Source organism: Microchirus variegatus (assembly GCF_963457635.1).
Source record: "Microchirus variegatus genome assembly, chromosome: 4".
Classification (NCBI taxonomy): domain Eukaryota; kingdom Metazoa; phylum Chordata; class Actinopteri; order Pleuronectiformes; family Soleidae; genus Microchirus; species Microchirus variegatus.
This window is the reverse complement of record NC_139805.1, coordinates 16,370,903-16,397,121: the sequence shown is the minus strand read 5'-3', so window position 1 is coordinate 16,397,121 and position 26,219 is coordinate 16,370,903. Positions and strand designations below refer to the sequence as shown.

The following is a 26,219-nucleotide window of genomic DNA, read 5'->3' as shown; positions in this document are numbered from 1 at the left end:
ATTCAAAATATGTAGAAATTGCACATGTTCTTGAGATATTGTCTTGTCTTTTGGGTTTGAGTCCAGAAAATCCATCTCTAATGCCTTAATCACAGAAGTGGGTGTGATGGGTGGTAGTTCTTTCATAGAAATGCGATGGCAGAATCCAATCTCCTTTCTTATATTAGTGCAAGGCATAGTGGCTCCAACTATACTCCAGCCCAACGCCGTCTTGACTGCGTAGGGTTCATGTTCTTCCCCTGACACCACTTCCTTTGGTTTCAGAGCCCTCGCACAGTCATAGCCAATCAGTAGTCCTACAGGACAATCCAACAAATCTGGCATCTCTTCGGCCACACTGCGAAGGTGAACCAACCTTGATGCTGTTTCACGAGTTGGAATACTATTTTTCTCCAGTGGGATGTATTCCTGTGTGTAGGCTGGTGGTAGCTCAATGCACTCTTGTGAACAATACCCTCTCACCTTCAATCCAACTACTCTGTGACAATTCACTATTGAACCTTTGTCTGTCATTGTTGACAGCTTTAATTTGACAGGTTCTGTGTGCGCTTGAATTTTTTGGCAGACATCTTGATCTATGAAAGTATTACTGCTCTGTGTATCTAGTAATGCATATACCAAGATTTCTGAGCTATTCCTAGCTGTGCTAGAAAGCCACACTGGGACAATCATTGAAGTGCGGTCACCACTGTTCTTTCTCACACTGCATAAGTTCGTGGAAGAACTTTCCTTTTGCGATGTTACTTCTTGCCATTCACTTGGAGGCCGTTCCTCATGGAGTGGAGATGGGTGATTCCGCCTGCAGATGTTACAAGTAGCCCTCTTTCGACAGTTTTTGGCAACATGACCTACTCTGAGGCAAGCAAAGCACATATTATTACTCATAACAATTTTTTTCCTCTCTTCTAGAGGCATTGCTGCAAATTTTTCACATTTGTAGATAAAGTGATTTTCTTGACAGCAGACACATTCTATGAGCCTTTTGGTTTGAGAGGCAGTAGGGTTGGCTGTATAACCCTCTGCTTGGCTTGAGTCCTTCTTAGTGAAGTTTTCCTTCTGGTGTACCTTTGTTGTTGTCACCAGAGAGTTGGCCTTGGGACGCTTCTGTTCCTTAACAATTTTCTCATCTATGTGTTTCAATGCATGAAGAGATGAGACTGGGTTGCACGCAATACGTGCCTCTTCTGCCACAAAACCTGAAAACTCCGCGAAGCCAGGATACAATTTTCCTTCATCCAATGCTTTAGTCACATGCCGGTTCCAGCGGGATGTTAACCAGTCAGGAAGTTTCTGTAGCAGTTTTTGATTTTCCTCACAATCATCCAACACCCTTAGACCAGCTATGTGAGGCATTGCGTTCTTGCATGAGATGAGGAAATCACTAAATTCTCTCAATTTCAGAGATTCCTTTGGTCCAATGTTAGGCCATTTGCTCAGCTTCCCCCGGAATGCTCTTTGGACAACAAAGGGGTGGCCATAACGTTTGTTCAGGGCGTCCCAAGCCTGTGTATAAGCTTCTTCATCACTCCGATAGAATGTCCCTTCCAACACACTAAGTGCTTCTCCACTAATGTACTTTTTCAAATAGAAGAGCCTGTGCGCTGGGTCCGAGCAACTTGTTTCAATTAAGGCTTTGAAGCTAGTGCACCACTCAGTGAATTTGAGTGGGTCTCCAGCAAACGTGAATGGCTCTGGTGCTGGAAGTCTAGTCATTACCAGGGACTCTTTTAAGGCTTGAACCAGCATGGCTTCATTCGATGATGGTGCTACTTTACTTTCAGAGCTTAGCGGGCTTGCGAGAACTTGGGAAGCCTGAATGCATGAAATGTTGTTATGCTGTGGCGGAAGCTGACGGGGAGGCAGTGAGAATATTTCTCGAGTATCTCCTATTTCAGCATTTAATTTTGATTCCTCTTCAGCATACACCTTGTATTCAGCCTCCATAGCCTCAAGATCCCTTTGATCTTCCATCATTTTTAACCTCTCTTGCTGTGCCAACACTTCTTTCCTTTGTGCAGATATTTCCTCTTCCCTGGTAATTTCAGCACGTTTTGACGCCAATCGCGCTGCCACCTCTGCCTTCTTTAATGACACCTGACTACCCTGCAGACTACTCCCTGCAGCTCTTGACACAGTTGAGCCATAAATTGACTTGGCATCTTCTCTTTGGAGTAACTTCAAGAGTCCTTCTTTCGCAGTCCTTGGATCAAACTCTTTATCTGCTTCTGAGTAGCGTATTTTCAGGAGTGCCATTATTTCTGTTGTCACTGAAGTGCAGCTATCCATTCTTCTCCTGATATCTTGAGATGGTGCAGTCAGTGCGCGCAAGCTCTCATATTCTTGCTTTAGTATTGGCTCATATTTACTTAAAGCTAGAATCATGTCACCTAATTCTCCTTTGGAGCATTCTTCCTTTAATTTAGTCCTAGTATACTGAACCTCAGCCTTGAAGTTGACATATGTAAACATGAACTTCTTTTCCTTCTTTGAAGTCTCATCTTTTGTGTATTCAAGCCCTTTTTCTGTGGGATGCTTCTTTCTTTCAGATCGCCTCACTGTTCCTTCAGTCTGAGGTGCTGGATCCTTGAGCCCTATTTTATGGATTTGAAGATCTGTAATAATTTCAACTATGCGTTCTTCAATTGCCTGTTTTTCTGACTCTTCAATTTCAGTTTCCAATTTTTCCTCTAACTCTTCTTTCTCTTTTTCCAGCGCCTCTAGTACTCCCTCTAGTACAGACATATCTGGTCTGAACTCTTCCATTTTGTTACAGTATGATAGTATGATAGTAGCCGACACCAATACAGAACTGTCATGAAAACACTCAATATAAAATGCAAAGAAAGTTACATTTCTGTTCAATTTACCTTTTCAAAATGTTAGTCTTTTTTTCCTTTGCAATTATAACTTCCAGTGCAAAAAATATTCAGTTCAATCAACTAAACACATAGTGGGAAATATACAGTCTGACCTGTTATCCTTAGCAAAAATATTCGTTTGCTGAATTGTTCATGTGACGCTGCTGCTACCCTGTGTCCTCTTGCAGCATCTGCAGCACCGTCATCTTCTTGCTCGCGCTGGCCCGCCGCTCGCGGTGTCGCGCTGGTCTTCAGCTCGCGGTGTCGCGCTGGTCTTCAGCTCGCGGTGTCGCTCTGCTCTTCAGCTCGCGGTGTCGCGCTGGTCTTCAGCTCGCGGTGTCGCGCTGCTCTTCAGCTCTCGGTTATCCACGTTGTTTTCTTTCGTGGGCCGTTTCTCCTTCTTCCGGGTTTCGCTGCATGAACACGATCACCTCGAGTGGACACCTTTCTGCTCCGAGGTGGGACACGTTTTTCACTGTAGCTGCTCCCAAAGCTTTTCTTCTGGTCAGATAAACCACGATTCAACAGATGTTTGATGTTTTATTTTCTTCCACACTAGACATCTCCAAACACCGTGAAAAACTGAAATAAAATAAATATTACATTTTAACATAAATATGGTTTCCCTTCGAAGTATTTCTTTTGCCAACATCAGTTTTATCACAGTCTGTAAATGTTCTTGTGGCCCTCATTAAACTTAAATTACACATATAAAATAAATATAAAATGCACAAAAATAACACATTCTCATACCGTGTGCGCCTTCTGACCGGAAATCAGGAACTGCTATGGTCGAACTCTGTACACATCTTGCTCCATTAGCACCGTAGCGCCGAAGACAGAACGCATGTACATTTCCCAGGTACTCATTGCGTTAATCACATGACTGCGTCCTACTATTCAGTGCAGCCCACCTATACAACCACTAGGGGTCGTCATTACCACAACTCAGATACAGATTACAATCCACATTCTTCACAAAATAAATTAAAAAATATCCAAATACAAAACCACCAAACCAAAGAAACAAGCAAACCTCTCAGCGACAGTTACATTGTGTGTTGTGTTTCTTGAAAGTGAAGGTACTTGGGTGTCGGCAACTGACTTGCTAGTCAGCTAACTACCGAATCACACTGACAATTTACATGCAAAGGTAAGAACACGCCTCTCTGGAGGGGTTTCTTTCCTTGCCACTGTGCCCTTAACCACTTTTTCTTTCCAACTTTTGGACTTTCCTCACTTTAATGAAAACATGTCTCTAAAAAGAAAAAAATTAATTGGATTTTGAGGGATGGAACGGTTTTCTTTAGCCCTAAACTAGTGATGTTGGAGGACCAGATGTTAAATGAGGTTTAAATGGACGTTTTGCCTTGTGCGCTGTGTCACTAGGCTGAGGCTTCTTGGCCTTTTTTTTCTGTTTTCCATCGTGGCCATTAATCAACCACTAGCCCTAGCACATAAAAACAGATCCTTGTGATCTACAGTTACCTAGATGTGGATGGCCATACGTCCCATAATGCAACTACGCAATGACAGCCATCTACCTTCATGGCCTATTTGCATTATTATACGTCTGGCCTTGCGTGTCTAGGGATTTTACATAGGCAAACAAGGATGCCAATCCATATCCATGCACAGGAAGTGACTAACCCTAACCGTACTTTCCTTTTTAGCATCAATCAAGAGGAGCACCCTACATCCCTGCATGTCCATCCTAATTAGATTGTGATTTAGTTACGATAAAATTTGAAATGGTAAGCAGTTTTTCTTTCTTGCTTGGCCGCTGTGCCATTACTTTACCTGCTCTGAGCTTTTTCACGTGTCTCTTGATTCTTTATGGCCGCTGTGTCATGACTGTACTTGGTCTTGGCTAGTCTATAATTTCTGATCTGTTTTTCCTGCTAACTGGATTGTGTGTGTGTGTGTGATGACTGACTTGGACTGACGTTAATCTGACCTTTGGACCAAGACGAACACTCTTGACTTTGCTGGACCAGATGCATGCCAAGACTGCAGACATGGCATGCATCTCTCTCTCGCTGGTCTGTCGGTCTGTCTGGCTGGTCTCTCCCCTGTATCTGGTCTCAGTCCTCTGTCATATTTGGTCAAGGTCTAATCTTAAATGGATGATTTTAAAGTTGATCATTCTTGAGGCATCTGATTTATGCAGAAAAGTCTGATACCTCATTTTTAAATGGCTTTGATTGTTTAGTCTTTAATCTCAGTTCTCATAGTTGCAACCTGGACTGTTGACAAACTTGGTAGCCGATGAATCATGGGGTAAATGCATCTAAGTTAACTGTAGCTTGTCAAAAGGTTTTTTTTTTTTTTTTTTAACATAGAGCAGGTATTCCTTTATTCTCAATTGGTAACTGATCTTTGATAAGATAACTGGTTTCTGATTTGATTATGAAGCTAAACTTTGATTTATATGCAAGTGTTGTCACATTAGATTTTAGGTGTTATTCAGCCCATGGATAATGTTATGAAATACTTTAAATCTGGCATTTGTTGGGACACTTTTGATTAAATTCAATATTGATGCTGACTTGTCTCACTCCGTCAAGTTTATTTCCCTCTAAAGACTGGTGTTGAACCTTTTTGCGCGTCATGTTGGGAGGCCTCCCAGCAGGGGATTTCCATCTTCCCCTGCAAAACCATGCGTTACTCGTCTTAGGGATGCAGGGCTATCCTGCATAGTTTCATTCATAAATGGGATTATAGGTTGCAGGATTAGAGCGTGTTTTGTTTCTTTAGGAGGACACAAACTTGGCAGAGAGACAACTCTGATTATTTAGGATTATGACAAATGTTAGAACTTTTATCTTTTGATTTACAGTTTTTTGCAGCCAGCCAAGACATTGGGGTCAGCAGCATCACCATGAAGATTGGTGTTTTGATATCGAATTGTAGTTGGAGGCAGAGGGACAGGAAAGGCAGGTATAGGTTAGGGAGGGCGCCCTGACTGGATGTGAGGACCTGTCACACTTGACCAGGTGAGCTACCAGAGGTTTTGTTAGTAGTTTACTTTTTTGTTTTCTTGTGACTTATCAAATTCTGCCTTGCTTTGTAGAGATGATGAAGGCTGCAGCAGATGTCTGGATTAGAGGACTCCATGTTGGACACCACAGCCTGGAGAAGTCCTGTCCTGGATGGCTGTGGTGAGGACCTCGCCCCAAGATGAACCGACCTTTCTACGATGATGCTTCTTTTCAATGGGATATCTCCAGGTGCGTTCGTTTTATGATGGTATTCAATTCGTTTAATCCATATTTAATACTAAAGTGTGCCCACTCTTTATTTCTTTGTTTTTAGATGTTGGACCTTGGCTAACTGTACACATGCCTCAAGGACTGCTACATCACTCGGCCAAACAGGATTTGGTCACAGAGATTTGTTTTTAAATGGACTTTGCCACCATAAGCCAGAACCCCTCTGCCCCCACTGACCCACAACCATGCATGACAAAACACTGTACATGCACATGTGATGCATCACTACACTAAATTACAGACATTGATACTTTCAGCCTGTAACGATTGACATTGAAAACCTCCGTCTGTCTGTCATGTGTCTGATTTAGTCAGGGTCTAAACTTAAATGGATGATTTTTAAAGTTTATTACTCTTGAGGCATCTGATTTTGCAGGAAATTCTGGTACCTTATTTTTAATTGGCTTTAATTTTTCTTTAATCTCAGTTCTCATAGTTGCAACTTGGACTGTTGACAATCTTGGAAGCTGATGAATCATGTGGTAAATACATCTAAGTTTACTGTAGCTTGTCAAAAATTGTTTTCAAAGTGCTGTAAAAATGTAGTAATTGATTACGATGAGCTGGAGCAGGTATTCCATTTTTCTCAACTGGTAATTGCTTTGATAAGATAATTGTTTCCTGATTTGATTATGAAGTTAAACCTAAACATGCAAGTGTAGTCGCAATAGATTTTAAGTGTTATTCAGCCTATGCATAATGTTATGAAATACTTTAAATCTGGCATTTGTTGGCACACTTGATATCCATTTAAGTCTTAAAGTTTATGCGCTGCCATCAGCCTTTGTAGTCGCTAAATACATTTGAATATTAATGCTGACTTGTCTCACTGTCAAGTTTATTTCCCTCTAAAGACTGGTGTTGAACCTTTTTGTGTTCATAATGCCTTTTTGCGCGTCATGTTGGGAGGCCTCCCAGCAGGGTATTTCCATCTTATGGATTTCCATAAATGGGATTGTAGGTTGCAGGATTAGAGCGCGTTTTGTTTCTTTAGGAGGACACAAACCTGGCAGAGAGACAACTTGGATTATGTTAGGATTATGCCAAATGTTAGAACTTTTATCATTTGAGACAAAACAATTTGAAACATATTAAAATAAAACCTTTATTCTGTGGGCTGAATTCCAGGACTGTTGTTGTGCAAAATAAATCCTTTACCATTATTTGATTTGTTCGTAGGATTGACTTGGCACCTGGGGCTTTGTGGTGAACCCTCATCATGTAAACAACTCGGCATTAATGTTTATAAGTCGTCTTTTGTCTCTTATTTAAGATGCTGACAACTGGTTAAAGTGATAGGACTTTATGGCTCGCCCCCAACATGGGGTTTATGATTTTTGAGTATAGGGTTAAAGGTGCCATATGTAAGGATGTGGCCAAAAACGGTTACTACATTCAAATTCAAATTACCAAGGTCTTTTGGGTTTTGTTTTCTGATGTAACTGGCAACCCGTGGTTGCTCGGCACCTGAGACTCTACTGACTGCAATGATTGATAGACCGTGGTAGGTGGCGCCACATGCCAAAACATGATTTCAAAACATAAACATGATTTGCAGTCGGCAAAATATTTTTTTTAAGGCAAATATTTTGTCTGTACTGTTGTTGTTGGTGAGTTCAGTTTGTTATATGCACATTATTCCTGAGTCTCTGACATATTGGGAGGATTTTATGGCCAGTTGCTTTAGTTTTATTTCATAATGCACCTTTAACTACTCGCCACACACTAGCAATTTCAGCTAACAAGTGTCTATCGTCCGTTATTATCCATGACTTTCTTTCAAATTTGAATGTGACATTAACGATCACTTGATTACACATTTATTTTTTTATCATTTTTTTTTAATTTAAAATGGACTTTACCACCAAAAGCCAGAACTCCCCTGCTCCCACAAACCCACAACCACACATGACAAAAAACTACATGCACATGTGATGCATCACTACACTAAAATACAGACTCTGCTACTTTCAGCCTGTAATGATTGACATGAAAACCTGTAGTTATTGTCCTCTTTATATCAAGTAAAACTTCTGTTCTCAACTGTATTGTTGACTTGTATTTTTTCAGTGGTTCTGTGATGAAGCAAATTGCATTTTATCTTTTGACACTGCTTCAAGTGTTTGATGTGAACCAGAAAACTCAAACTTACAGGTCCTGTATAATCATTTTTGACTTTATATTTACCAGATCTCCGAGTCAAGACCCTTTTAAGATCATGATTGTATTACTACTCCAATTAATGGTAGAAGAAATGTGACCCTTGAACTCTGAATGCCAACTTCGAGCTAAACAATGATCACAAATGCAGTTTGCTGCAGGAGTGGTTTGTATTTAAGTTTTGGACAAAGGAACCACATGTGTTATCCTACACTAAATTAAAGACATGTAAGGTAGATGTTAACTGTGGGCTACCATTAAGAATAGTTGCAGTAAATCTTAAAGATATCAAAATGTGACTGCATCAGCTGCAAAACAACTCAAGCTTGAGGATTGGTCCCCTGTAAGGATTTGTACAAGGTTTTTAAGAGAATATAATACAATTGGAGTCTAAAGCAGGGAATGCTACAGTGGATGGTGATGCTGCTACTTGCTCCATCTCACAACTTCCTTTCCTCCTGCCACTAACACCAAATATGGATTGCTTTTACTATTGTATTTAATCTGGCTTCATTTTATTTTTTTTGTTCTGTTTTTATTGTTTTACCCTTCAAAGGGTTTTTATTTTTCTACTGTGGAAAGCACTTTGTAGCGCTGTTTTGAAAAGTGCTATTCAAATAGTATTAAGGCGTAATCGCGTTTAGAGTACCATCATTAACACCAGCAGCAATATAAGCAGCCACACATGCAATGCTAATATTTCTGATCCCGTCTCAGCCTCTGGTACAGTAGGTGATGGGATGAATCACAGCAAGATAACGCTCCACACATCAGTGCAGGAAAATACCCAGCAGTCAAATAAAACCCTAAAAAGGTTTTGTGGAGATGATTCTTCCAGTCTCAGCGTCCAGTGCATTATAACTCCGACAGGAAGAAGAATGCCTGACATTTTGGTTGTGATGTTGCTTTTGTGGAGAAAGTGGCTGATTTCTAATCAATTTTTTTTATCTTCCCTTTTTTATGTGCCCAAACAAACTACTAAAAACAAAATAATTATTTCAAATGTTTTTATTTAAATGACAGAACAAACATGAATTTCTTTACAATGAATAAAGTGCCAAACGTGAAATAAAATAGAAACACATCATCATATACAGGGTTAGGGTCACGTGTGAACACTCCGAGATGTCGAGCCTCCTCGACGTGAACGCGCACGTGTGGCCTCCACCAACTCCACTATAGAGAAAAGGAGGAAACAGTCCGGTCAATGTTCTACACCGTGGAGCAAAAATTACAAAACAAGATGAATAACTCGCTTTATACAACAGTCTTCGGTTCCAAATTTCATTTCCATTTTCACTTTACTCACCATATGGCAGTCACTTCAATGCGCGCTCACCTGCGTTATCTCGCCCCACTTTCGTCACAACCATTATTCTTCGGAACGGGGGTGGCTTGATCTATTTCTGTGAATATAAAATGTACTGTTGTAAATATTAATGTACAATGACACTTTGAATGGTGTACAGTCATAAAGAATGATCATTTTAGCTGAAATCGTGTGCAGAACAGCTTCAGTGGCTTAATTCGTAACAACTTAAAAGTAACACTGTCCCCTAGTATCTGGTTTCGTCCTTTACCGGAAAGGTCTGTGTTTACAGCACAGCCTTCGCTCCACGTTAGCATCGTAGATTTGACGACAAGTGGACAGGGATATATTTGTGTTTTTAATAGTCGATATCATTTTAAAGTTTTGTTTTAACATACATTCGGTTAACTGTGTGGCACACAGCGGTTAGCATGGTCGATTGGATGCGTAGCGACACAGCAATGACTTGTTGGCTAACGTAGCGCTGAGGTTAGCCAGCCAGGCAACTGAAGCCAACCGCAGCTAACTTGTCATCACGACAGAGGCGGCACATTCAGCCAAAACACAGAGGTATTTACGTGTAAAACTTTCTCTTTTAACATCGTCGTCTTTACGACAGGCAACATGACACTGCTCCTGTTTTACGTCTAGCTGTCCCCTGGACACTGCCCCTGCAGGTCCAGGGCAAGTGCGGATATGGGTGCGGAGAGCAGCGCTGTTCGGAGCTGCACCCTGGAGGAGCCGCTCCTCACCCTGCCCTCTGGACTCACCATGTACACGGCGGTGCTCAAGGATGGAAAGCGCGCATCTGTGTTTGTCCATAAACGGGATAATGAAGATAAGGTCAACAAAGCTGCCAAGGTATTTATGCCACACCACTTTGAACGGAGTAGTCTGACAGCAGGAGAGGTAGTAAGAAGCCAGAGGTGGAACGAAGAGCGCTTCATGTTGTACTACTCGTTGTAAAAGTGCTAATTCTTTGAATACCTTTATATTTTTTAACAAGTCAAAGTATAAAGAAGCTCAAATCTGTCTTTTTAACAGTTGGTGAGGGTCTCTCCTGTGTAGTGTAAGAGGAACAATGGGTACACCTGTACAATAACTAAATTAACCATGTGACATTTAACATTTTTTAGGGAGGTGTAATATGTTGATTTAAGTGCAGACCATCCTATAAAATAAACACAAACTAACAAACACCAACTTACACTCCTACTGCAAATGTCAAAGTTGTGACATTGAGAGAAGACCAAACTCTTCAGGTGACTTTAGTTTGTTCTCAGCAGTAGTTTCCATTGCACTCAAATTACATATTTGAAAAACTATTTATAGTTCAGTGACGCAAAAATATGTATGTATGAATGTATTTGACTGACATTGCCAATTCATGTTTTTTGGCAGCTGCACAATACTTACGTCTTTAAACAATGTGAATATTTTTTATTTCCCCCAGCACCTGAAGACCTTGAGGCATCCCTGTTTGCTGCGCTTCTTGTCCTGCTCAGTGCAGGATGGTGGCATCCACCTGGTGACCGAGCGCGTGCAGCCGCTGGAGCTGCTGCTGGACAGCCTCTCCCCCGAGGAAATCTGCGCAGGCATCTATGACCTCCTACAGGCGCTTGTCTTTCTGCATGAACGGGTGAGCAGTAAGAAACGTGACAGAGCTGCTTGAGCAGCAGGTGGCAAGCACGCTGTAAGATTATCTTAATTTATACATCTCTTTTATTACGGGTTAGGGTTAGTTATTTATTTACTGTTATGGACTAAATTTGAAAACAATCTAACTAACCCTAGTTAGTTAGATTGTTTTCAAATTTAGTCCATAACAGTAAATAAATCATTAACATTATAATTTTTTTTTAAAGTCAACATGACTGTTGGGTGCAGTTCACTACTCATGTTGAATATTATTACTGCAAACCCCTCAGCTGAGTTGAGTGTGAAATGTATGCTCATCATCACAGACGTTGAAAATAAATGTGAATCCTGTCTTTCCTGTTGTGCTTACTTCACTGTGCACTGCTGTGGCTTGCTGTCTGATGTTAATGGTCATTAGCCGTTTAGTGTGCGACTCCTAACCTTTCCTTCTTTTCCACCAGGGCAAATCAAGCCATAACAATGTTGGCATTTCTTCTGTGTATGTCAGTGAAGATGGTCATTGGAAACTGGGAGGGATGGAGACTGTCTGCAAGTTCTCTGAAGCAACTCCTGAGGTGAGAGTTTGAATTAAAATGTTTTATGAAAAGTTTGTTTTTCATTTTATTTTCCTACAAATCTAACTGCAGTAGAACAGACATTTGAAGATTAAATTTACCTAATGAATTTGATTCATTGAGTTCATTTTTTTGTTTTATATGCTCAGTTTCTTACAAGCATACAGAACGTGAGAGAGGACAGCTGTGTTCCACCAGAGGAGCAGGTAAGCAGAATTCCAGCAATGTTAGAAAACATTGCAAGAAAAATAAATACAGTTATATTTTTCCTCGTGTTTACTAGTTCTTATCAAACATGTTGACAGGTTGAAGGCTTCAAAATTCTCACGGATAAACACGCTCATGCTCGAGACTGTTACTCTTTTGGAATCATGGTCGAGACCCTTATCCCTCTCCTGAATGGCTATGGTGAGAACACGTTGACTTTGTGACCTCACACCTTGCATTTCATCTGGTAAAAATGTTCCTGTTTACACATTATGGAACACATGTCCCCCCCCCCTTTGTCCTGCTGTTTCCAGTGTCACAGGAGTTGTCCGACAGTCTAAAGAAGACCCTGCAGGCAGGTCTGCTTAACTCTGACCCTTTGTCCCGACTACCACTCAGCTCCCTACTGACTCATGATTTTTTCAGGTGTGGTAATCATGTTTCCTGCTGTTGTTATTGTTAGACTGATGGCTGAAAATGATTTGTTTTCAAACTCTCTTTTTTTTTTCTTCTATGAATAGGAATGACTATCTAGAGGTGATGAATTTTCTCAAGAGCCTGACCCTGAAGACAGAAGAAGAAAAGAATGAGTTCTTTAAGTGAGAAATTACATCCTCAACTTATTTGTCAGTGTACTTTTTTTGTCGGTCATACTGTGTTCACACTAAGCATAGTAATGTGCATGTGTCATCATGTTTTGTGTGTAACAGTGCAACATCATCCAGAGTTAAAATCCTATTTTCTTAATAAACTTAAATAATGCCATGCCTCATTTAAATAATTAAACTGTAACCTGTTTTTTTGCCATGGCTCTCTTATTATGTTGTTGTGTGTATGTGTGTCGATAGGTTTCTTTTAGACCGGGTCCAAAGTCTCCCTGAAGAGCTGACAGCTGCACGTCTTGTCCCCAAACTGCTCAATTCTCTGGTTTTTGCAGAACCCGTGGCTGTCAGAAGTTTCTTGCCTCATTTACTAAGGCCAAAGATGGGTAAGATTATATTTAATGCACCTAAAAATTCCCCTCAATGATAAAGAAGCTCTCAAGTACAACTGTCGCTCATACTTTTCCTCTTCATTTCTGCCGGTCTTGATAGAGTCGAGTAGTGGTGGTGGTGGTGGTGGTAGCGCCGAGGAATGCCTGCTCTCTCTGAGCCTTTACTGTAAGCACGTGATTCCTCAGCTGCTGAAGCTCTACAAAGTCAACGAGGAACACGTGCGGGTTGCGCTGCTGGGTCATATCCACATCTACGCCGAGTTCTTCTCCCACGATGAGCTTAAAAATCAGATTCTGCCTCAGGTAAGGTGTTTGTCAGGTATATTGCAAGACAGATATTTAAAAATTACAACAAGGGGGGACCCTTTTCACTGCTGCACCACCCCTGCAAATGGTGCTCTTAGACGTGTTTATTTCAATTATGCTTGTGACAATGTCAACACTAAGATGGTGGTTTGTTCTATAAAATAAAAGGGGTGGGAAGCTAATGTAATAATTTTGTCTTCATAACGTAACACCTTTTTGTTTTTCCCTGGCTACAGGTTTTGTTAGGAATGAGAGACACCAGCGATTCTCTGGTTGCCATGACGCTGCAGTCTCTGGCGGTGCTTGTGCCACTGCTTGGAGCTCAAGTGGTGGTTGGAGGAGAGCGAACCAAGGTCTTTAAACGCACCACGCCCAACTTCACCAGGTCAACAGAGGTCACCCCTGAAAGTAAGCAAGGTGTTTTGATAAAGCAAATCAGCCTTCCACACACTGTAGGATTTTCAACTCTGACTGTGCAGCTGATTCTCAAATGTTTTAATCCTGAGATAGCACAGATTAAACGATCCAGTCAAGACTCAGGACCGCACACTTGGCATTTAATAAGATGATTTCAGGGAAGAGATTCCATTGATTTGGGATGTCGCAGATATTTGCGTGACTTAACAGTCGTAAATATCAAACGATATGTTATAATGGCGTCTGTTAACCCTTCACACTACAGGATAATTTGGCCAGATAATCCGTTCAAATCAGCCTGAAATCAGAATACGCCCAAAAATTTCAGAAGGACCAGATTAGGACTGAAATCTGGTCAATTATCCTCCAGTGTGGTGCAGGCCTTATTCTCAGTCTCACACATTGCATTCATATGCTAGGTGTATACCTTGCTACTCCCCTTACACAAACCCTGCTGCTGTTTGGGTCTATGAGCTGCTTTGTTCTACCAGTCTGAACTCTATTATCCTCCAACTCACATTTAGCTCCAAGAAAAATCTTAAAATAGTTTGGATCAAATCCAAAGTTGTGTCTATAATTGTAAAATGATCAAGTAATAATCATGTACAGCTTTATTGTAATGTCACTGCCTGCAGCAGTTTTCTGTTTCGTCTGTGGGCATGAAGACGCACAGAGCATGAGGAATGTTGTACTACCACACTGACAAACAGGTTCTTCAAGATCAAGACACATTCTGTCATTAGATATGTGAATGTTGCAAACAACCAATGTACAGTAAATAGTACATACACATAGAATGCCAAAACGGTGAGGATCTGTATATATTGGTTTGAAATTTTATTATTATTATTTTCAACAGCAACATTTTGGTTTGTCCCCTTTTATGTTGTTCGTGTTCAGCGTCACCTGTCCATATAGTTGGAGTTTCCCACCCTCAGTTGGCCCAGCCTTCCAAAGTGTTGAGTTTATTCTCCAGACCACTGGGGACTGAAGACATTGTGCTGGGTAATATGGGCAGTTTAACAGATAGGACAGAGATTCCTCGATGTTACCCCCTGATGCCAAAATCAGGTACAACACCACACCTTTAATGCTTAAAATTATTCCTTTAAATTAAAAAAATAAATAAAGCTAAGTCTGTTTTTTTTCTATTGTGGGTTTCAGATGTGAGTAGACAAATGTCTCTGCCTTTGAACGGCCTTCATCGGGACAGCAAGGTGGAGCTGTCGTCATTCAGCCCAGAGCAGCCACACAGACTAAAAGGCCCAGTGGAAGACTGGCCGGACTGGAGTGACGCTGAAGAAAGTCAGCACAGAAATGGACAGTCAGTCGTCCAGATCCACATTCAGGCTTCAGAGGCAGTCGAGCCAGTCAACAGCGGACAGCCACTTTCACAACAGAACACTAACGAGGAGCCATGGGAAGACTTCGAGGACACCGAACCTTCCTCGGATCTTTCACCTACTGCTCCTTTAGCAGACCCTGTAATAATCACACCGCCCACAGGGGGCACTGCTTCTGAATCATTGCGCCAGGGATCATCCAACCCTCTCAAACTCACATCGGCACTGCAACAATCCACGCAGAGCAAGATCACCTCTACGTGGGACAGTAGCTGGGCTCAAGAAGACCGGCAATCTGAAAAATCAGCCAAACCTACATTGGCACAGAAGAATGACAGAATAGGTGGTTTGGGGGAGGAGTTCACCATAAAAGTCAAGAAAAAGGAAGAGCGCGACCCAGAGCTGGATTTGTTCGCTGACATGGTGCCAGATATCAAGCTGTCTTCTCCAGCTCTGCTGTACCTGGAAGAAAGCAATGTGAGTGACGACACCAAAGCTCTGCAGGTCGACTCATTCGGCAATACCATAACGCTCACTGCCAAATTTGCAGCAACAAACCTGACAGAGGTGAGAGCATGTGGGGGGTTTTGCAGAGAATCCGTATAAATATATTGGATAAGAAATGCTAGATTTCGTTTACGACCTAATTTTCACTTGGAATTCTACTTTTACTGAACATTATATTAGAAAAAAAATAAGAAAAACTTGATGTTTAGAAATAGATTTTCGCTCCAAACATTCACCCTTTTCTTTCTGTTGATGACTGAATGAGGTATTCTTCACAAATGTAATGATTTTGTTCTTGGATTGCTGTTCATTTAACTTTCTTCTTCGTTTTCTTTCAAGGAAGCAGATGGCTGGGGAGATGGAGATGATCTGAACTGGGAGGACGAGAACAACTGGTGATGAAACTGCTCCGTCTTATTCATCTGCAGTAAAGGTTGCTCCAGTTCTCATTTAACATGATGCAGAAAGAATAATGAGTAATAGGGATGTACTGGGACATTCTATGTTGTCTTTTCCTGGATGAGACGATGAATAGCAGTTAGTTTGTAACTTGCTTTTGAACTGAAAAGATTGGCTCATATTGTTAGACTTGGACAAAGGAAGCCACTCTTTATTTTTGCCATTTTATACAAGTCACCCTGATATGAATTAGGATCTTAATCAGAGGTTTGTGTTTTATCTTTTTTTGTGTGCCAAATTTACTTGTGGCATCAAGATCAAGACACCCTTTTTGACAAGTTAGAACTTGTCCAAATCATGTCAGGTTTGATTTACAGAAAGCTTGCACTTTGAATGAATGTATAATATGAAGTACATAATTTATTAGTAGGTCTTTGGTTGCTGGTGAAATAAAGATTTTACTGTTTCAGATATGGCTCTGTTCTCTTTGCTCAATACATATGTTTTTATTTACCTATATTATGCCATTTCTAGTGAGTAAAACCTTACAAATCAATGCTTTGTATTCAAACACGTTTAATAAACATCATTATAAAACAAAACTTTAAAAAAAGGTAAGTGAAACAATTTTCAGCAGCGATGGGTATGATAGTTTCCTTTTTACTTTAATGTAAATAAGCTGCTACACAGTTTGCCCAGCTGCACTGATGTGGTTTATGAGGGTGTGCAGCTCCTGTAGTTTGGATTCCAGCCACTGTGGTGGAGCGGAAGAGTCGTCTTGGCCCTCGATCAGAGCCTGAAGGGCTTTTAAAGCGCTCTCAGCTGTCTGGACGTACCGACCATACTCCTCTGCACTGTTCTCCTGCCGAGCTCTTTTTGGACATGGCTAAGAGAGTGGAGAGGAGGGGGGGGGGGGTGGCGAGAAATGTTCATGTTAGTTCTTAAAGAGTGATTTTTGTTTTTACATCAAAGAAGTGACTTGACTTTGCTTAAAAATAACAAACAGTAGTAATGTGTTAAATATTGTACTAAACATTACTCGGTGAAGTTTTTACCCAGCCAAAATATTTTTATAATGGTATTACAAATGTTGTATTGAAATGTCACTAGAGCTGCAACTAACAATTATTTTCATAATCGATTATTTTCTCTATTAATCGTTTGGTCCAGAAAATGTTAAAAAAAAACGTTGATCGGTAAAATTATGATATTCTCAAATGTCTTGTTTTGTCCACAAACCAAAATTATTTAGTTTTAATGATTTCTTTGTTATGTGGAGCAAAGATATAAAAGAAAAGAAAATATTCACATTAAAGAAGCTAAAACAATCAGAATTCTTGTTTTAAGAATGAAAAAGCTTCAAACGATTAATCAATTATCATAATAGCTGATGATTAATGAACTGTTTCTCTATATATAATCTCAAAGTGTTTCCAAACCAGACCCAATGAAAACTTTAGCTTTACAAGTGAATGCTGTTTCCAGTTACTTTCTGTGTTTGTCTGTCTGCCAAATTACTCACACCAAAGAAAATAATGCCTTGGTAAATTGAATGCAACATGCACTACCTCTTAGTTTTTTTTAAGCACTAGTTTGAATTTGCATTGGCCAGCAGCCACTCAGTGACAACATGTCTCAATGTTGTGCATGAACGTGCGTTTTCACAAAGCTTGTGAATACATTTGAACTAAACTAAATGACGCCACTAACCTCTGAGTCTGTAACAGCTTCAGCAGGCTGTTTGTTACACTCATTTTCTTCCCACTTCTCATTATGTTGCTCAATCTCCGCTGTCTCCATCTTGAGCCTGTGTAGCCGTGACTCTGCATCTTCCAGAGCATTAACGGTCTGCAAAGGAAATAGTGTCATCCAAATGTGTCAATTGAGCTTATTTAAAGGGTCACCACACATTTATCAGCATCCCTTACCTTGCTGAGATAATTCACCACCTTTGTCTTTGTTTCTTCTTTGCTCAAACTTTGGGAAATGACTTCTTCGTGGTTTGTAGCCTTGAATAACAGAAGGACACATTTAAGTTTTGTTATAGCATCAACAGTACCCATCGCTACATCTGAGACTTGAATACATTCAAGACTTATTCCCCTACTTCTGCAAAATGAGAGAAGGCCTCCAGGGCATGTTGATGCAGCAGCCAGGGTCCGTCAGCCAGCAGGACTCCAAACAGACGACTCAGTCTTGGCAGAATGTGACTCTGTGGGACCAGAGAGTTCTGTGAGAATGAGACTGAAAACGTTTTCAGTGGTAAGAAAATTCACAATCAAATCTCTTATGTACCTCCACTGATGATTACAACCATTAGTCATTTCCAGATGATTAAATTGTCATAATGATAAATCTTGAATAGTTTTCCTAGAGGTATCACTGCTCAGGATTGAAAACTTTAGTGTGCAACCTTTAACTATAAACTATAAAATGTCCAAAATATTCGAACCTGATTAGCTCCACGTGACTGCTTCTCAGCATAGCGCTATTTATATCTCTCGCCCCCCCACCCCCCCAGAGCAGGGATAAAACCCACATATCCCTGCTCTGCTGATGTATACACATACTTGCTCTCTCCACATAACAAATAATGTTACATCATTTCTGTTAGAACAACACTAAAGATCCTCATTTGCGACCGTGGTTTCAGTACCTGGCTGTCAGCAGGGACAAAGATCTTCCCCAGGGAGGCCAGGAACTCCAGAGCAGCCAGCAACAGCTGATCTGAACACTTTTGAGACATCAGAGCATCCACACACAACAGCGCCTGCCAGTAACACACACACAAATTCAGTCAACACAAAGTGTTCTTCACTTTTCATTCGCTGAAAATGAACCCATCAACAATATACCTGACAAATGAATTGAGGGTCTAAGTTCTTCACCAACACCGTTGATATGGACAAAAGCAGCTGCAGAGTGCACTGGAGCGCAGGCTGGCTCTGCACCTGGAGTGTGACAGATTACTGTGGTAGTTCTTCATGGATTCACACCACATATGTGTGTGTACATGTGTGTGTTGTTAGATCTCACCTGATCTGACCTCATGCGTAACCAGAGCTGCGTGACCATCCTCATTACAGACGACTCACACTGTTCCTGAAGAGACGACTGCCCTCGAACCACCACTAGGAGGGACAACAGCACCACGTTCTGGAGACAGGAGGAACTCGGTGAATACAAAAAAAATAATCTTGTGCCCATTTTCCATTTCAGTTATACTTGCCAACTTCCTTACATTGTTTTCTCTTACTAATAGCAGTTCAACAACACAACTATAATAACAGTTCACCATCCTGACGCAGATGATTGTGGGGTTGATGAAGATAATTATAAGGTTAGTAAAAGTTCACATCATTTATGTGTGATGTATAAATACAATCAGAAACTGTAACTGTGAAATCTGTACAAAGCTGTGAACCTTCATTCATTTCAATAACATATTATCAATTATTTGTATATACATACAGTTTATTGTCCATCTTCTAATGGTTATTGATTGCATTTTGACTGAATAAATATTTTATACTACATAACCATACATTTACTTGATATTGTTTCACCGTCGCTGCATCAGTGTCATCATCCTCACCAGTTTGTCCACGTGTCCCAGTTTGTGCCCTCCATTCTGCCAGTCAGTCAGCACTGTTTGAGCAACGCCAACGATGTCCGTCTCCACGTGGTCACGGACGTCCTGAGAAAGAGCTCTGAGGAGAACATGACGCCATACGGGTAGGTTCTCCTCTTCTGAGGGTGGGAAACGCATCACCAGCTCCATCTGGCAAAACAAACAAAGACAAAGATACAGGAGCACTTTTATTTAGCACATTTAATACTATTCTTGTTTGTTCTTTATTACACAAAAAGCAACAAGCATACACCGTCACATTACTAATAATATGGGTCCAAAAACATGAGCAACTAATCGAGTTTAGCTGTGGGCTCTTCTTAATGTCAATTTCTCAATTCCTCTGCATTTTTGCTAATCTTTTCTTTGGAAATTCCCTCAAAAATTATCTTTCAACATCTCATTATGAACTGCAAGACAGCAGTTCATTTACACAAGCCCTTCATCTTCACCAGAATGTCTATATACAGTAGATTTCACATGCCAACAAAGCATTGTGTGATTTACAAGTCATATCCAACCTGGTGGTTTGGCGTCATAAGGAAAACCATTCGTTTGAGCAGCAGGCTCAGGTGGAATAACTGGTAACACTCTGCGGTGCACGTCTTCACCTAATGGAGAGGAAGGAGAAGCAGAGAAGGACATAAGACACTGTGTGAGAGTGTCCGTGTGAAGGCACAGAAGGAGTAAAGTCACCAGGACACCAGGGGCGGAAGAAAGGTGAAGAAGTGAAGCAGAGGGACGTGTATGGAAACCAGTGGGTTCCTGGTTGATCTGAGGACGTTATGGTGAAACGGGTTATAAAAAAAGGTGTCAAGTCACAAAGGTCCCTCAACACCAATTGTCACCTCGGTTGGGGTGCCACAAAAACAGTGAGGACCCCATACTAGTGCCACCCTCGCCCACAGAACTTGTGATTTCTACCAAAGCAGGACCACCGGCGTATTCTCTCCACGTATCTCTCCTAGTGTGTTGTGTCTTCTGTTCAATTCTACCTACCAGTTGAGCAATGAGGAGGATATGACGTAGACAAAGTTCTGCTGTCCCATACCTGCGTACATATAAGAAGAAAAAAATCAATATATTACAGGAAAAACATGTGCATAACTGTTTGCAACCAGGCTTTGGAGAAACAGAAAATACTTCTGTAAAGCAAACTCAGAACAAACAAAAAAACAGGTGTACAATATGAACTCTTATCTTGGTAAATCATACATGCAAGCACGCCTGTAAATGAACTGGATAAAAAAAAATACAAACTGCTCACAGTTTTGGTGGAAAATATGATTTAAGGTGAGAACTACATTACTCCTGGCTCTCACCGTGCTGTAAAGCACCACACATCTGTTGCCAGTAAAGCTGTCTGTGTGTCAGCCTGCAGAACTGCGTCGACCAAACATCGCTCCTAAAAATGAAACCGAGAGAGAAAGAGAGAGAGAGATAAGGCCAAGTGTAAAACAGACAAGGAAGGGCACAGAAAAGGGAATTAAACACAGGAAACTAAAGTAGCCAGAAAAAAAAAAAAAAAGATTTTAACAAAACCTTTATCACAGTAAGAGAAAGTGAAAGAATAATTAGCTTTGAATGATAGGAAATCCCACACTAAAGCCAAGAATAAGGATAGAAAACATAAATATACAGAATTTTTAAAATAACATATTCACACAAGCACCACCATATTTTTTTAACATGATCACTAAATAGTATAGGTGTTTTATTTTCTTATGTCTGAAATGGCTCTACTTTTGAGCAAAGTGTATTGTATTGTTGACTTATTTTCCTTTCCTACCATTATTTTTCATTTTATTTATTAATAATAATTTTAAAAAAGATTGTCTGATCTGGTGAAGACTGAAGCAGAGAGAAACAATTCCTAAACCAAAATCATTTATGAAAGAGTATCATTCAAAGCAGACACATTTATATGTGCTGCTCTAGTAGTCTTAATTTTAATGATTTACAATAAAAAGGCCATTTCTGCAAAGTGCGAGTGTGTTGGCCTCACCAGCACGGGGAAGTACACTGGAGGAAGTGCAGCCACACTGGCACACATTTGGACGCACATGTGGTGGTGCAGTGTGACTTGGACCTGGGCCTGACCCCTCATCATCACCCCTGGCAAGAGCACCGGTGCCTTGCGCTCAGTATAACAACGGCGGAAACTAGTGAACAAGGCCTTGTAAAGAGGAAGCCTGGAGACAGAGGGGATGTAGAGATGCTTTGAAGTGCAAGAAGGAGGTCAAGACTCAAAGCTCAAATCAAAACAGCAGCAATGTCAACACATTTGATATAAAAGGACTGCATCATCAACACACCAAAACATCCCATTAGCAAAAGTTATATTTTCTCCAAAAACTTGTATCACCTGGGTGTGTCTTCTGGGAACTGACTGCCAGTGTGCCAAAGCTGCAGCACCTCCTCAGGCTGCGTGGCCAGCTGACCCAAGACGCTCATCAGCAAAAGACAGTGAGGAAACTCATGCTCAGGACTTAACCCTGCAGAGAAAGACGGGGGTCATTTTGGTGGCGATTACACCTCAGTCTATATGTAGAAACAAGGAAAACAGAGACTCATCTATGAATCCTGACACAGTATCTGAGAAAATAGGAAATTTAGGACAAACTCACGTAGGTCCTGCTGCAGGACAATCTCAATGAAGGGCCTTAAAGGCAACAGCTGAAGCAGAAAGGCATCCATGGGAACCAGAGCTGCTGCCTTTAACTCCTCAGAGAGAGCTGTGGGCAATGTCTGAGCAGACAAGCTGGGAGGAAACTTACTGAAAGACAACAGACCCATCATCTGAGTAAATGTTACAAAAACTCTCACTACTGACAAGTCGAGCTTTAAACTGTGGTCCAAATCTCTTTCTTAAAACTGAAGCCAAATCACACATACCTGACAATCTGAAGGTAAAGCTGGTGAAAGCAGCTGCAGTGCTTCGTGAGAAAAAATTTAAATTCCTGTGAAATAACATAGAAAATAAATAGGAGATCACATCAAGGTGGTATTAAGTATTAATAGATCTAAGAAAGTTGCAAGTAGATCCTAATTGTAGCACCTTTATATAATGAACCAACGTGTTGGCAAAAAACCGGCTCATCTTCGCACTTTTCTGGAACAGCTTGTATTCTGGACTTTGTGTTGCCTCCTTTAAAAAGAACAAAAGAGCTTTAAGACAAAAGGTAACAAACGACTAGCTTTGAATTTGCATGAATAAACATGTCACACACAAGTGTACACCATTCCTTCAAAATATAGGATGCACTTAATAGTACATAGGACAGAAATATCATAATAGCAATGTTAGTGGTGTACAAAAGACAGGGAACAATACAAGTACAATATGCACTAAAATCATATTTGATCTTGTATCTGTTAAAAAGAAAAGCGACAAAATCTCCATGCATAATCTATGTTGTATCATTCTGTGACTGGTTCCTACCTGTTGACCAGCATTGGTCATCTGTTCTGCCCACTCCACACAGCTGTGGAAGGAGGCCAGCAGGTTTTCACACAGGCTGGAACTGATGTCAGCATGATGCAGATGTTCCTCTACCAATGAGCGGTACTTCAGACTCTGTCTGTATTCACAATTTAAAAATTAAACTGCATATATCTCTTATAACAACCTGATCATTTTAGTATAACGGACAAGATTACATAAAAAAAAAAAAGGCTGCTTCACTGACTTGATGAGGAATTTCCACGTATTTGCATGCAGAGCAATGTCCAGGTTGGAAATAATAGAGCAGATATCCAGCAAGCTGTGAATCACTGGGAAGATTTTTAAAAATGGTCAATTAATCAGATTATACTTACCAGTTTACCAGCAAATAGTGTGGCAGTGATATTTATGTATGGTGCAGGTACACACCTGTAACAATGTCAGAGACCTCCTCCTCTGAGGCACTGCTGTCCAGGGTGATACGGTCCAATAGCTCCAACAGACCCTTCTGAAGGGAATATGCCTCCTTGAAGAGTCCCTGCAGCAGATCAGCCACCAGTGACAGACGGCCACAGTAAACCACGTCACTCTCCTGTGGACGACGTGCAAAATCTGTTTTGTTTGTTTTTCACTAAATTCAAAATCAGTTAAATTTCAGATCTGTTCAGTTATTGCTGTCAGATAATGACATCTTCATGTGATTTTGACAACAAAAGTTAAACATGTTGGCCCTAAAAGACACAATAAAAAATAAAATGAATTCCAACTATTACTATTACTAATTTTTCAGAACTTCCCCCACTAAATACGTATATGGTATGTGTGACATTTAGGAGGGTTTATATGCAATTGGGAAAAGGAGTGTTGAGCATGTATTATTGTTTGTTACAACCGAAACAAGGATCTGCATTAGCTTAGCATTCCAGGCATGCATACTTAAAGTCATATTCTATTCTACGTACTGTACGTCATATGGACCCTAGCGAACCTGTGCACACATGGCACATGCAGACATGGCAAGTATGACCCGGTCTTTAAAAGTCTCTTCATCAGATGTCACTAATTCTTGAAAACTGGACCTTTAACTCTCATAATCAAAAAATGCAATCAAATGAATGACATTAACCCACAGAGTACAAAATGTTAAACATAGATTAAAAAAATGCAGACTTGACTTGGCTTAAAATGCACTCATAACAATATTGCTTTGAACAGACTAACCTTGCAGTGTAAAAAAGTCTCCCTCAGGATTTTCAGGATACAAGTAGGTAACGAGCGAATAGCATACAGGTCAGGAGCTTCCTCAAATGAGCAAACATGACGAACGCAAGTCGAGAGTGCATCAATTAGCTGCATCATTGCCTATAAACAGACCACAACAGATTGTCTTTAACCAATGGTTAAAATACTTTGGTGGCAACTTACAGGATAACATACACAGATTGAACATGTAAGGTGCTGACTGTAACATCAATAGATATCTTGCCCAACAACTCAATCAGTGAGAGTATAATAATGTGACGAATACACCTATAATACGAGTACCTGAAGAACGTTCCTTAGAAAGGCACATAGTTCAGTGTTTTGACTGGACAGTCCTCCAACTTGGTCTGATATTTCTTTCATCATGCTGTCAAACACTGACACAGCCTGCAGACATTTCATAATAAGAAAAGACAGGGGCTAAACATTACAGATTAAAAAATAAGCAACAATTCACAAGGATACTTTTACAATAACAAAAAAACAGGTACTACAGACAACATGCTGTTTACCTTTGGTAAGATCTTTGAGAAGCATTCATCTTCCAGCTCTGACAAACCAATATGTGGGAGGAACAGCTCTGTAATTATCTTCAGTATACCTGTAGGGATGATATGCCGTTAAGAAGACACTTCATTCATATTCACTCATGGTGCAAAATAAGGAGCTTACAAATACACATTTTGCAATGAAGAAACTTACGCAAGTGTTCCTCCCAACTTTCAGTTTTGAGCTGCAAAGAGTATAAACAGTCAAGGAATAACAAAGCATTGAAGAAAACTGTGATGTCTAATGTCAAAAGGAAGAAATAAATGCATGAATCCCAGCTGACATGGGCCACATGGAGACAAACAACCACCCACTCTCACACCTACGGTTAATTTAGAGCAGAGGTCTCAAACTTGCAGCCTCCCTATCAATTTCATGCAGTCAACCATTTAATATCAAGTTATGATTAGTTATTTCTGTATGGTTTGTTTTTTTTGTTTGTTTGTTATGGATTAATTGTGCATCATAAATACGTTTATACTTTGAACTATTCATTGTTCCATATCAAAACAAACATTTATTTTGAAATTACGTGACAAATCGTTAGGGTTAGTATCATCAATATCATCATAAAGAAATATCTCAGAGTTTGACCTTTTTTCACTTTACTGACCCAACTAGACACTCAGTGGACCCCAGGTCATTTGAGTTTGAGACCCCTGATTTAGAGTGTCCAAGTTGCCTAATCCCCAACTTTTTAATCATAATCAAATTAAATTAAATTTAATTTAATTTAATATTGATACCAGTGAAGGCACAACACTATATATAGATATACTGGCTGACGATGAGACGGGAATAAGGACCCGTATGTATGGGAGGATATGTTGAGCTTCGGCAGGACAGACTTGAGCTCCTGGCGACAGGTTTCCTGACTCCACTGCACCACCTCGTCCAGGAGAGAAGTGTTGGTCTGAGACATGATGACAGCAGGTCAGGACACCGCTGTCCGCTCCAGGCGACTGAAAAGTTTCGCAATAAGTGAGTCACTCTCAATGTGGACACAGCTTTCTATACAAAACAAAAGACTGCTGTTAATTAGCTTGTGTGCTTGTTATGCCACGGTTAGCCGGGACATTTAATGCTAACATGGTGGTTTATTTTGGGATAATGTGAATAGTTTCTTACCATAAATATAAGACGGTATGTTTCGAGCAGACGCACGAGAATCGGATACACGTTCCTACGTCTTAGTTCGTTACCATTTCTGTCTTTTTGACGATTGAAATGTGGAAAAGACAGTAGACTGTGCAACAACTGCAAACAAACATACCGCGCGCTAAGGGTTGCCAGGTGTGCACGAAGGAAAAAAAAACACGCAAAAATAGATAAATAAAAACTAGCAC

The 26,219-nt window shown here is 40.5% G+C and overlaps 2 protein-coding genes across 2 annotated transcripts; one reads left to right on the top strand and one right to left on the bottom strand.

Annotated features, from left to right (window-relative positions):
• The first annotated feature begins 9,928 nt into the window (after positions 1-9,928).
• scyl3 (SCY1-like, kinase-like 3) lies at positions 9,929-16,401 on the top strand. Its single transcript, XM_083887602.1, has 14 exons — positions 9,929-10,169; positions 10,251-10,460; positions 11,053-11,238; positions 11,699-11,812; positions 11,962-12,018; positions 12,118-12,220; positions 12,334-12,445; positions 12,541-12,618; positions 12,868-13,007; positions 13,114-13,316; positions 13,556-13,727; positions 14,637-14,807; positions 14,901-15,646; positions 15,926-16,401. Exons 2-14 carry the CDS (start codon positions 10,296-10,298, stop codon positions 15,983-15,985), a joined length of 2,307 nt encoding a protein of 768 aa, XP_083743728.1. The 5' UTR covers positions 9,929-10,169; positions 10,251-10,295; the 3' UTR covers positions 15,986-16,401.
• A 266-nt stretch (positions 16,402-16,667) lies between these two features.
• On the bottom strand, positions 16,668-25,795 carry firrm (fignl1 interacting regulator of recombination and mitosis; the record flags this gene model as incomplete). The annotated part of the gene is made up of 23 exons (XM_083887588.1): positions 16,668-16,871; positions 17,696-17,833; positions 17,914-17,994; positions 18,093-18,197; positions 18,642-18,755; positions 18,841-18,936; positions 19,022-19,141; positions 19,581-19,766; positions 20,138-20,227; positions 20,616-20,667; positions 20,939-21,021; positions 21,622-21,808; positions 21,982-22,111; positions 22,244-22,392; positions 22,512-22,576; positions 22,675-22,764; positions 23,059-23,193; positions 23,302-23,390; positions 23,491-23,653; positions 24,283-24,423; positions 24,607-24,711; positions 24,837-24,925; positions 25,660-25,795. The coding sequence occupies 23 exons, from the start codon at positions 25,793-25,795 to the stop codon at positions 16,668-16,670; spliced, it is 2,748 nt and encodes a 915-aa protein (XP_083743714.1).
• Positions 25,796-26,219: the final 424 nt, after the last annotated feature.